We start from the raw sequence: 12,967 nt of genomic DNA, 5'->3' as shown, positions 1-12,967 counted from the left end.
CATTGATGCAATGTGTCTGGGCACTTTTGCACCCCTGCCCTGTACAGGCTGCTGTCCGGGCGGTGACATGACAGTGCCCGCTCTCCGGTATTTCTAGCCGCTCACACTCAGATGCCCCCGGACCGGCCGCGCTGTCTCCGGCATAGTAGCAGCATAAAGCTATTAATACTCCTCTCTGCCGAGCTGAGAACAGGGATTCCCTCTCACGTCACTGCTTGGTAACCAGATAAACACAGCAAAGACAAACACCTTATATGGCTATGTACGTCACAGGAACTCCGGGTCTCCGGAGCCGCCCACAGTGTCCTCCAGGTCCTCCGATCAGAGCTCTCAGGGCATCTTCGGGGCTGAAAGTCGGGGAGAGCAGGCGGGGAGCTCCGGGGCTGCGGACTGGAGAGTTTGGGGGCGCTGAGTGCAGTCAATGTGAAGATATCGGCCAAAGAGTGCGTGACGTGTGCAGAGGGGGGCGGGCTCTGCCGGTATAAATAGCTGCGAGGGGGAGAGTTTCATTCATAAATCTGAGGAAAAGCGGAGCGTGAGGACGGACGCTGCTGCCCGTACACTGTGCCTGCACCACGGCCGCTGGGGGCGCCCTGACCGGACTGCTTATCTGTAACCAGGAGGAGATCCCATCACTTATTATATGTAACCAGGAGAAGATCCCATCACTGATCCCTATACAGGAGAAGATCCCATTATTTATTATATGTAACCAGGAGGAGATCCCATCACTGATCCCTATACAGGAGAAGATCACATCATTTATTATATGTAACCAGGAGGAGATCCCATCACTGATTTCTATACAGGAGAAGATCACATCATTTATTATATGTAACCAGGAGAAGATCCCATCATTTGTTTTCTGTAACCAGGAGATCACATCATTAATTATTTGTAACTAGGAGAAGATTCCATCACTGATCCCAACATAGGATAAGATCCCATCATTTATTATCTGTACTCAGGATGAGATCTCATCACTGATCACTACACAGGAGGATTTCCCATCATTTATTAACTGTACACAGGAAGAGATTCCATCATTGATCCCAACACAAGAGGAGATCCCATAATTTATTAACTGTAAACAAGAGGAGATTCCATCATTGATCCCAACAAAGGAGATCCCAAGATCCCATTACTGATCTATATACAGGAGAAGATCCCATCATTTATTACCAGAACACAGGGCATCCCATCACTTATCTGTTCCCAGGAGGAGATCCCATAACTGATTTCTACATAGGAGGAGATTCCATCATTGGATCTTACACAGGAGGAGATTCCATCATTGGATCTTATACAGAAGGAGATTCCATTATCATTGGATCTTACACAGGAGGAGAACCCATCATCGGATCTTACACAGGAGGAGATTCCATCATTGGATATTACACAGGAGGAGATCCCATCACTTATTTTACTTCAAAAGTCTGATAAGGATCCATTATTGATGCCAATTCAATTCTGAGACTTCCTTCTTGATCCCATCACGGAGACCTACACAGGAGAAAACCCCATTATTTATCTTTACAAATATCTAAGGAAATCCCCTCATTTATTTCTTTAGGGGAGATCCGGCCTGGATCTACATTTTTCTCTCCGAAGGAGGAAATCCCATCACTGGATCCCTACCTAAGAATGCGGGGATCTCACAGCTGATCCCTACAGAAGGCTTAGAAGATCTCATTGCTGATCCCTGCAGCAGGGAAGACACCACTGCGGATCCCTGAGATCCCCGTCCACAGCTGATCCCTGCTCAGTGCTGAGGAGATCCCTGACGTTTGGACACTCGGGATCTATTGTTTGGCATCGAGGCCGCAGCTCAGGATTCCCGGGGGACATGTACCAGGGATACGACTCCTCCAGTTCCTCCCCCTCGGCTGAGTCTCAGTATCTGTCATCTGTGGATTCTTTTGGGAGCCCATCCACGGCTGCTGCCCCACAGGTGAGTGTGACATCACAGGGCAGGGGCGACGTCACCGAGAGGTCAGGGAGTCACAGGGCAGGTTATGTCCTGAGAGCCAAAACTGAAGGGTGAGAAAATACAAAAGGTCAAAGAAGTTCATGCTATGATCCCTCTGGCCAATGGGAGGCTGGAGTGTCAGAAGCAGACCACAGGCAGGCAGGGCAGGAGTGTAAGGAGAAGACCACAGGCGGGCAGGGCAGGAGCATGAGAAGACCACAGGCAGGCAGGGCAGGTGTGTAAGAAGGAGACCACATGCAGACAGGGCATGAGTGTAAGGAGAAGACAGCAGGCAGGGCAGGAGTGTAAGGAGAAGACAGTAGACAGGGCAGGAGTGTAAGGAGAAGACAGCGGGCAGGGCAGGAGCATGAGAAGACCACAGGCAGGCAGGGCAGGTGTAAGAAGGAGACCACATGCAGACAGGGCAGGAGTGTAAGGAGAAGACAGCAGGCAGGGCAGGAGTGTAAGGAGAAGACAGTAGACAGGGCAGGAGTGTAAGGAGAAGACCGCAGGCGGGCAGGTCAGGAGTGTAAGGAGAAGACCGCAGGCAGCAAGGAGGGCAGGAGCATGAGAAGACAGCAGGCGGGCAGGGCAGGTGTGTAAAAAGCAGACCGCAGGCAGGCAGGGCAGGAGTGTAAGGAGAAGACAGCAGGCGGGCAGGGCAGGAGCATGAGAAGACCACAGGCAGGCAGGGCAGGTGTGTAAGAAGGAGACCACATGCAGGCAGGGCAGGAGTGTAAGGAGAAGACAGCAGGCAGGGCAGGAGTGTAAGGAGAAGACAGCAGGCAGGGCAGGAGTGTAAGGAGAAGACAGTAGGCAGGGCAGGAGTGTAAGGAGAAGACAGTAGGCAGGGCAGGAGTGTAAGGAGAAGACAGCAGGCGGGCAGGGCAGGAGTGTAAGGAGAAGACCGCAGGCAGGTCAGGAGTGTAAGGAGAAGACAGTAGGCAGGGCAGGAGTGTAAGGAGAAGACAGCAGGCAGGTCAGGAGTGTAAGGTGAAGACCGCAGGCAGCAAGGAGGACAGGAGCATGAGAAGACCGCAGGCAGGCAGGGCAGGTGTGTAAGAAGGAGACCACATGCAGGCAGGACAGGAGTGTGAGAAGACCACAGGCAGGCAGGGCAAGTGTGTAAGAAAGAGACGCAGGCAGGGCAGGAGTGTGAGAAGACCACAGGCAGGGCAGGAGTGTAAGGAGAAGGCCACAGGCAGGGCAGGAGCGTGAGTAGACCACAGGCAGCAGGGAGAGCAGGTGTGTAAGAAAGAGACCACAGGCAGGCAGGGCAGGTGTGTAAGAAGACCACATGCAGGCAGGGCAGGTGTGTAAGAAGACCACATGCAGGCAGGGCAGGAGTGTAAGATGGAGACCACAGGCAGGACAGGAGTGTGAGAAGACCACAAGCAGGCAGGGCAGGTGTGTGAGAAGACCACAGGCAGAGCAAGAGTGTAAGGAGGAGACCACAGGCAGGGAGGGCAGGAGTGTCACAGGAGATCACAGGCAGGCATGGCAGGAGTATAAGGAGGAGACCACAGACAGGGAGGGAGGGCAGGAGATCACAGGCAGGCATGGCAGGAGTATAAGGAGGAGACCACAGACAGGGAGGGAGGGCAGGAGTGTCTCAGGAGAACACAGGCAGGAGTGTCGGCAGAGGAGTCCGGTCCCTAGTTGCTGTGTTAGTAATGAAGGGATAACTCTTGTAACATTATGGTGTAAGGATAATGCGGTGATCGTCCTCTGGCTGCTGGACACTAGGGGTTGTAGTACTTTGTACGGTCGCGTCCTGCCCCAGACCCATCCAACCGCCACCACTGTCACTTGTCAATCATGGCTCGGTGGGCGGAGCTGACGAGCAGTGACGGCGGCGTGCTATTTTGGAACGCAGCGTCGACAGAGCGCGGGACGTAACTGGCGCTGCTGACGTCAAGGACCCAAGGGGCGGAGATATGAAGAAACGCGCCCACAGCAGCGAGTTCTCCACAGGGAATCCCCCCAGATAATGTTAAATGAACCGGACGTAGGAAAAGAGGCAGAATAGTAGCGGGGGCAGGGGAGCTGCACCGGAGGGGCTGTTACTGTGCAGGGGGTGGATCAGTGAGAAAATGCACCGGAGGGGCTGTTACTGTGCAGGGGGTGGATCAGTGAGAAAATGCACCGGAGGGGCTGTTACTGTGCAGGGGGTGGATCAGTGAGAAGATGCACCGGAGGGGCTGTTACTGTGCAGGGGGTGGATCAGTGAGAAGATGCACCGGAGGGGCTGTTACTGTTCAGGGGGTGGATCAGTGAGAAGAAGCAGAGGGGGCTGTTACCTGTGCAAGGGGTGGATTAGTGAGAAAATGCACCAGAGGGGGCTGTTACCTGTGCAAGGGGTGGATTAGTGAGAAGATGCACCAGAGGGGGCTGTTACCAGTGCTGGGGTTGGATCAGTGACAAGATGCACCAGAGGGAGCTGTTACTTGTGTAAGGGGTGGATCAGTGAGAAGATGCACCAGAGGGGGCAGTTACCTGTGCTGCGGGTGGATCAACGAGAAGATGCACCGCAGGGGACTGTTACCTGTGTATGGGGGTGGATCAGTGAGAAGATGCATCGGAGGGGACTGTTACCTCTGCAGGGGGTGGATCAGTGAGAAGATACACCAGAGGGCTGTTACCTGTGCAAGGGATGGATCAGTGAGACGATGCACCAGAGGGGCTGTTAATTGTGCAAGGGGGTGGGTCAGTAAGAAGATACACCAGAGGGGACTATTACCAGTAAGAAGATGCACCAGGGGGTACTGTTATCTATGCAGGAAGTGGATCAGTGAGAAGATGCACCAGAGGGGACTGTTACCTGTGCAGGGGGTGGATCAGTGAGAAGATGCACCAGAGGGGTCTGTTACCTGTGCAAGGGGAGTGGGTGAGTGAGCAGATGCACCAGAAGGGACTTACCTGTGCAGGGGGTGGATCAGTGAGAAGATGCACCAGAGGTGTCTGTAACCTTCATTAGGAAGGGGATGGGGTGCATTAGAGAAAAAGAGGAGAAAATGTTACAATTAACCTGTTATCAGCGACCATAGCTGGAGATGTGACTATTCCGGCACCTCCCCAGCCGGCTTCTCAGTTTCACAATCCAGAGACTCCGATCTTGTCCTATTCTCATCTGGATCAGACTTGGCCATTGATTAATCTATGGGGATCTATGTAACACGGCAGACATGTGGAGGACACACCGAGGACAGAGGACACACCGAGGACAGACCTTGTACTCCAGGTTTCCATCCGCATTTCATCCGTTTTTAACTGATCCATGGTTGAGTCAATGGGTAAGAAAACTTCCCAGTCTGCGCCTGCTTCAGTGAACAAAAACTGATGCAACAAAGAGGACACTTGAGAAAGAAATCAGCCCATCCCTCTCTGAGGGTAACGGATGTGTGACTGTAGCCTAACAAATAGATGGATCGGTGAGATAATACACCAAAGGAAAGGTGGAATTACCTGTATTGGGGAAAACTGTGATTCAGTGATAAAATGCCCCAGAGGGGACGGTTACCTGTAGAGAGATTGGATTAGTGAGAAAAGAGACCTGTACAGTGTGGATCAGTGAGAATGGGACTGTTTTCTGTATAGGGAGTGGATGAATCGAGAAGGGTTATCTGTACAGTAGGGTGGGTTACTGAGCTGTTTAAGAGCTATTGCCTGAACAAGGAGGTAGATCAGTGAGCAGATGCCCCAGAAAGCATCTATTACACGTGAAGGGGGTGGATCAGTGAAACAAAAAGTTGTTACTTGTACCAGGGAGGGGGGTGTATTATTGAGTAAAGAGAGGGTCTACAGAGGGGTGGATCAGTGAGATGATGTCTCAGAGAGAGGTGGGTGGATTAGTGATCAGACGCTTCACAGAAGGGAATCAAAAATCTTCATACCTCAAGTCTGACATGACCGATATTCGGGGACCGGGCTACATTCGTGTGTAAGACCCTCAGAATTGTGAACAAGTATTTCCCCCTGAATCTGTCACTGAGCAATACCTGTAATATTAGCCTGAGACTAAGCAAAAGTATCTGCCCCCGTGCTGATCTGTGTACACTGCACAGTAGTCGCAGCGAGGAACTGTAGACGCTGATATTTCAAAATCAGAAAAACTTCTCAGCTTCTGTGAAATGTGAAGTTCATGTAGGAGGACTCCCAGTATGTGAATGAGAGAGGAGGAAAACCCTCATCAGACGCAAAGAAGATGGAGGTTGGGTTATAGAAAGCAGAGGGAGTTACATCTGTAATAATCTACTCCAATCTGGTGACTCAGGCCTTCTCTACCTGGATGGTCGGGGACAACCAGGAGGACATTTTACAAGCAACATGGGGGTAGGAGAAATTTAGGAGATGGGTGCACATAGTTTTTACGGCTCTGAATTTTCAAATATGAATATCTCTACTTCTTTTGCTTCTCTTCCCTTCTCCTATACCATCTATATTATTTTCCACTACATTTTGTCCTCTTCATTTTTCCTCCATTCTTCTCCCTTGCTACTCCATGCTTTCTTCCTCTTCCTTCTATTATCACTTCCCTTCATTTTCTCTTGTCCTTCTTTTCCCCCTTCCTTTTTCCACTCTCCTCTTCTCTCCATTCCCATGTCCCTTCATTCTCTCTTCTTCCTCTTTCCTTCTTTTTTTTGCCTTCAGTCCACTTTTGCCTCTCTTTCATGCACTTTTTTCTTCCTGCTCTCTCCATTCTCACTTTGTATAATTCTCTCTTCTTTCCCTCTGCTACATCCTCTCTTCATCTTTCTTTTTCCTCTCTCCTCCTGGCTCTTCTTTCTTACTCTTCTCTCCATTCCCACTTCCCTTCATTCTCTCTTCTCCCTCTTTCCTTTTTCCCTCAATCCTCTTTTTCCTCTCTCCTCCATTCTTTTTCCTATTCCCATCATTCTCTTTGTTTTTTTCCTTTCCTTCTTTTCTTTTTACCCCCATCCTCTCCACTTTCTCTTACCTTCATCTTCTTTACGTCTTGTCTCCACCATTTTTAGCTGACTCTTCCATGAGTGTGAATATCTCTGTCTCTCTCTCTACCAGGAGTGTGTGGCCCTATGTGATGTCCCCTCTTCCTTTGTGCCCACTGTTACGGCCATCACCAGTAGTCAGGACCTCCAGTGGTTGGTCACCCCTGCGCTTATCTCCTCCATGGCTCAATCCCAGCCAACACCAGGACCATCCATTGACCCCTATGACCTGCCGGGCCCCAGCTATGCGTCGCCCTCTGAGTCCTCATATGGCACAACACAGCCTGCTGCTTCTTCCTCGGGACAGGAGGAAACTCGCCCGACAAGACCCAGAAAAAGACCTCGAGAAGAAGCGGTAAGTACCAGTATACAGATGGAGATAGACGCCGCTCACAGTTATATGACCCCTCTCACGAGACGTCCCTCTCTCTCTGTACAGTTGACCCCGGAGGAAGAGGAGAAGAGGCGAGTCCGGCGAGAAAGGAACAAATTAGCTGCCGCCAAATGCAGGAACAGGAGACGAGAGCTGACCGATAGATTGCAAAATGTAAGCGGTGACCCTTGAAGGGTCTATTTCTTCCCCACTTTCGGATTATGGCCCCATCAGTGCTCACTGGAACCTTCAGTAGTTTAGAAATTCTTCTGTCAATGCCATCAGTATGTTTTGCAACAATAAGGTTGCAAAGGTTTTGAGACAGCTCACTGGTTTTACCCATCATGAGATGTTTCTTGTGTGGCACCTTGGTGATGAGACACCTTTTTATAGGCCATCAGATGAACCAGCTGATTTTATTTGTCACTAAGTGGCAGGATTGCTTTCTAATTACTGATATTTCAGCTGGTGTCAGGACTTTCCAGGGCTTTTTGCTCCTCTCTTTCTTCATGTGTCCAATACCTTTTCCCTGTGTCATTTCTCATTATTACACATAACTTAGTGCGTTACACAAAATTGGTGACGTGTTCAATACTTATTTCACCTGCTGTATTACTGGTGATCAGATTCTTCTGGTTTTCTCTTTATCAGTAACATGGGAGTGGGGCGCTCTTACTTTTTCCCAAGACTGTAGACTTGATGAGCACAGTGGGGGCAGGTATGGAGTCCGTGGTGGGAGTCCGGCGTGGTTGGGGTGGCGGGACGACTGCATCCTCAGAGCTGATGTAACCTGTATAATTCCATCCGATCTGGGGCAGGATCTCTGTGCAGCCTAGAGGAGAGCCAGATGTTCAGTTCTCATGTGACCTCCTTCTATCTTACAGGAGACTGACATCTTGGAGGAGGAAAAGTCCAACCTTGAGGCAGAGATTGATGAGCTGCGCAGACAGAAGGAACAGCTGGAATTTGCTCTTCTCTCCCATCGATCTGGATGCAAAGTGCCCTATGAGGACCCTGACCTGGCCCACACTGAGCCAGCCGCATCCTTCCCCCATGGCGGACTGCTGCCTTCATTCCTTCCCCAGTCGGAGGTATCATTCCCTGTCTGTTTGCCTCCACTACCGGACTCGGACTGCACCACCATCGCTGGATCTTACACATCTTCATTTGTGTTCACATCACCAGAGGGAGGAGCCTGTGGAAGCCGGTACCAGCGCAGCAGCGGAAGCGAGCGCTCCTCCTCCGACTCGCTCAGCTCCCCCTCACTTCTGGCCCTCTGAAACATATCCTCCCTGACTGCTCCTGGCCCTCCGAGACACAGCCCACCCCTCTGAGACGCAACTTCATGCTCCCTTCACTTCTTGCCCTCTGAGACACAGCCTGCTCCTGCCTGCACTCCTGGCCCTCTGAGATAAAGCCTGCACTTCCGCTCCTTTCCCTTTGAGACGCAGCTTGTCCCTGCCTCCGCTCCTGCCCCTCTGAGACACCCCCTGCCTCCACTCCTGCCCCTCTGAGACGCAGCTTGTCCCTGCCTCCGCTCCTGCCCCTCTGAGACACCCATTGCCTCCACTCCTGCCCCTCTGAGACGCAGCTTGTCCCTGCCTCCTCTCCTGCCCCTGCCTCTGCTCATGCCCCTCTGAAACACAGCCTACCCCTGCCTTTGCTCCTGGCCCTCTGAGACACAGCCTGCCCCTGCCTGTGCTCCTGGCCCTCTGAGACACAGCCTGCCCCTGCCTGTGCTCCTGGCCCTCTGAGACACAGCCTGCCCCTGCCTGTGCTCCTGGCCCTCTGAGACACAGCCTACCCCTGCCTGTGCTCCTGGCCCTCTGAGACACAGCCTGCCCCTGCCTGTGCTCCTGGCCCTCTGAGACACAGCCTGCCCCTGCCTGTGCTCCTGGCCCTCTGAGACACAGCCTGCCCCTGCCTGTGCTCCTGGCCCTCTGAGACACAGCCTGCCCCTGCCTGTGCTCCTGGCCCTCTGAGACACAGCCTGCCCCTGCCTGTGCTCCTGGCCCTCTGAGACACAGTCTGCCCCTCTGCTCTTTTCCCTCTGAGACACAGCCTGCCCCTGACTCTGCTCATGCCCCTCTGAGACACAGTCTGCCCCTCCGCTCTTTTCCCTCTGAGACACAGTCTGCCCCTCCGCTCTTTTCCCTCTGAGACACAGTCTGCCCCTCCGCTCTTTTCCCTCTGAGACACAGTCTGCCCCTCCGCTCTTTTCCCTCTGAGACACAGTCTGCCCCTCCGCTCTTTTCCCTCTGAGACACAGTCTGCCCCTCCGCTCTTTTCCCTCTGAGACACAGTCTGCCCCTCCGCTCTTTTCCCTCTGAGACACAGTCTGCCCCTCCGCTCTTTTCCCTCTGAGACACAGTCTGCCCCTCCGCTCTTTTCCCTCTGAGACACAGTCTGCCCCTCCGCTCTTTTCCCTCTGAGACACAGTCTGCCCCTCTGCTCTTTTCCCTCTGAGACACAGTCTGCCCCTGCCTGTGCTCCTGGCCCTCTGAGACACAGCCTGCCCCTGACTCTGCTCATGCCCCTCTGAGACACAGCCTGCCCCTGACTCTGCTCATGCCCCTCTGAGACACAGTCTGCCCCTGCCTGTGCTCATGCCCTTCTGAGACACAGTCTGCCCCTGCCTGTGCTCCTGGCCCTCTGAGACACAGCCCCATCTCATCTTCATTTGCTTCCTTATAGTTGTGCTTGTCTTGCTCCTTGCATTCCCATAATGTATTGCTCCTGATGTCTCCCGTAGCCTCTTAGGTGGAGGCTCCACATCAGAGTCTCTTGCTCCCCTGTAATGAGGGCTCTAGCTGCTGCTTCCTTCTCTTCTCCCATTTTTTATTGCCCCTCATCCTCATCCCGGGGGGCTGAGCGCTGTCAAGAAGATCTTGCCGTCTACATTCCGAAACAAAACTGCTGCCAATCCGACCCGGGACCAGGATCTCTGGACGAGAAGCCGTGACCATTGCTGTGAGATGGGGTGTTATCGGGAGGGCGTGGGATGAGCCCCAGACGGAGGGCAGCAATTAACTTTCCTTCTGACAGGGATGCTGCTGCCACTGCTGAGCCTTCCTACCCTTTCAAGGAAAAGTCTGTAAAGTATTTGCCCCCTCTTCTCTGTGAGTATTATGTATTTCTGCCCCCTACTGGTGAGAGAGAGATTGGAGACCGGCCCTGTTCAGAAGGAAGGTTCTTCATTTGTAATGGCCATTCGGATTCTCTTGTGGTCAGCGCCCTCTGTCTATCAGCTAACGTCAGCGCGGTCTATAGGTGACAATCCCATATATGATGAAACTGTATGTCGGTGTATACACCGCAGGGTCGTCCATGTACAGAGCTGCACCGTGCACGCCTGTGTATATAGATATTTCAGAATATATTTTTGATGCTTTATATATTTTTATATATAGAAGTATTTATATACACACATCTATATATTACAGCGCTGGATCCAGTCCTGACAATAAGAGGAGTCCACGCACCAGGTGCAGCCATCTTTCTGCAGCCAGAGCAGACCAGAAGAAATACTGAAGTCCCTAAATATATGAAAACTGCTCTGAAATCTCTTCCTCCTCTGCTGAGATCTGAGCATTTCGAATACCTAGGCCCGAAGCCTGAGGCTGCACAACTGAGAGACTGATGACAGCCCATCCTGTCAGCTGCACTGTTGTCATTGACACCATGTGTTGTCCACATCACCATCCTCATCGAGATCTACATGCTGCCTGAGATGCGGTGCGGACCTGGTGTGGAGGGTGATGAGCGCCTCTTGCTTTTTGGGCCTGGATCTTCCAGTGATCAGATTTCTTCAGAGATGATAGAAATGAGGGAATGGTACATTTAACTTTGTGCCCGTTCTGCTCAGAGTCCTCCTATCCTATCCTCAGTGACAGTGGTGGCTGCAGCATGGAGGACTGTCCATTGTGTCGCCACCGTCCATGTGGGCAGCATACGAGGACCATACTGAGCTACTGGGCTAAGAGAAGCCGTTGGATGCCTGCGGACCCTCACTGAGGAGCATGTTTATTGTCGGGGCCCCTCCTGCCTGCACCCGCCCATAAAGAGACACTGCCCGTCACAGAGGGGGTGACAGCGGAGGGGCTGTTCTGTGTATAGTCCCTGTGTTAGTGCTGTAATTTTTAGAGGATTATATTATATATTATATCTATTTTTTGACTTCATTATAGTTTATGTCTTTATGAAGCGGTGACCAATAAACTGCATTAAATACAAGTCTCGGCCTCATTCTTGTGTCATTTCCAGCTTCTAGCCTTATCGGACTTGGGAACATAGAGGTCTGTTCACTCTGTGCCTCTGAGATCTGATTCCTGCATGGACGAGAATCTGGTATCAGTGCTGCAGGATTCCTGGGATTGTAGATAAAGATCTGATCTCATGAGATCCTGGCACATAGAGAGAGTGCTCCCTCCCCTTGTGTTAGGCTCACCTGGTGAGATGGATCCACTAAGCCAGGTGATTGCACAGCGGTAAGGACCAGTACAATGTGATATTCTGGGCTGCAAGCAAGTGGAGCAGCACACACCGGAAGCCACAGAGCCTGAAGTGTAGACAAACACGACAGCAGATGAAGGGTTAACAGAATGCAGCAGAAGTTAGGTTAACCTGCAGGTCTATGGAGCAGTAAATGCAATTTGCAGAAACCACAGGAGTTAGCACAGATGATTGCAGCGGAATGTGAATGATTTCTAAACCACAGTTTGCAATGGTTACACCAAACAATGGATTAATCAACAAGACTGAGCAGCAGTAGATGCAAGTTGTAGAAACCACAGGAGATTGCAAAGCTGATTGAAGCTGAAACAACAGGATGGAAGCAAATAGCAACTGAATACTCAGACCTATCACATCTGTCTAAGTGGACAGTAAAAGGCCTTGGATGCTGATATCTGTGAGTTACGTCGAGCAACTTGTGAAACTTGGCATGGAGCAAAGAAAATAGTGGTGGCCATAGGAAAAGGGAACGAAGCTTGACCCTGGAGTCGAGACAGATGCGTAACAGTACCCCTTCCATTTTGAACCCTTCCCAGAAGTCAGTTATTGCACAATCAGGATGCTTGTCATGAAATCTCTTCAACAAGGTTAGAGCATTTATGTCCTTTATTGGTGCCCAGCACATCTCTGGACTGTAACCCCTCCAGTCTATCAAGTAATAAAAGTTCTCATAAACCTTATAAACAGTCCAGAATTTGGTTGATCTCATACTCTGAATTATAGGCAGAAGCAGGAACTGTAGAGAAAATTTGTTGAGGACCAGAGGGTGTGATAGGGAGCTAGGAAAAGCATTAGGAATTTTTAACGTAGCAGGTAGATTCAGAAGGAATGTGACCGGATTAATTTACTAAACAATTAGTAATGATGCGATGAACTTAGGAACAAAGTTTTTGCAATGATTCTTTAAACTTATGTTTTTGGTGGAAGGCTAAACCTTATCTCTGGGAGAAATGTTGGGAACGGGTCAACGGTGTCCATCAGCACTCTGTTTTAGTCACAGCTGCAGCCAAATTAGATCCTCAGTCCAGATCTTATGTACAGTGGCATGCAAAAGTTTGTACACCCCTGGTCAAAATTACTGTTATTGTGAGCAGTTAAGCAAGTTGAAGATACAATGATCTCTTAAAAGGCCCAAAGGTAAAGATG

At 51.1% G+C, this 12,967-nt stretch overlaps 1 protein-coding gene across 3 annotated transcripts; it reads left to right on the top strand.

Moving 5' to 3' along the window:
* The first annotated feature begins 329 nt into the window (after positions 1-329).
* FOSB (FosB proto-oncogene, AP-1 transcription factor subunit) lies at positions 330-11,515 on the top strand. Of its 3 annotated transcripts, XM_073642095.1 has the most exons (5): positions 3,842-5,262; positions 7,010-7,291; positions 7,376-7,483; positions 8,194-8,400; positions 8,495-11,515. In XM_073642095.1, the coding sequence occupies exons 1-5, from the start codon at positions 5,155-5,157 to the stop codon at positions 8,603-8,605; spliced, it is 816 nt and encodes a 271-aa protein (XP_073498196.1). In that variant the 5' UTR covers positions 3,842-5,154; the 3' UTR covers positions 8,606-11,515. The 3 variants fall into 3 exon arrangements, with proteins under 3 accessions (XP_073498195.1, XP_073498196.1, XP_073498193.1); XM_073642094.1 differs by lacking the exon at positions 3,842-5,262 and adding an exon at positions 330-1,951 and having other exon boundaries at positions 8,194-11,515; XM_073642092.1 differs by having other exon boundaries at positions 8,194-11,515.
* Positions 11,516-12,967: the final 1,452 nt, after the last annotated feature.

The sequence above is a fragment of the Phyllobates terribilis genome, unplaced genomic scaffold (genome assembly GCF_046119375.1).
Source record: "Phyllobates terribilis strain yellow unplaced genomic scaffold, ASM4611937v1 Scaffold_7__3_contigs__length_470593459, whole genome shotgun sequence".
Classification (NCBI taxonomy): Eukaryota; Metazoa; Chordata; class Amphibia; order Anura; family Dendrobatidae; genus Phyllobates; species Phyllobates terribilis.
This window is presented reverse-complemented; position numbering and strand designations above follow the sequence as displayed.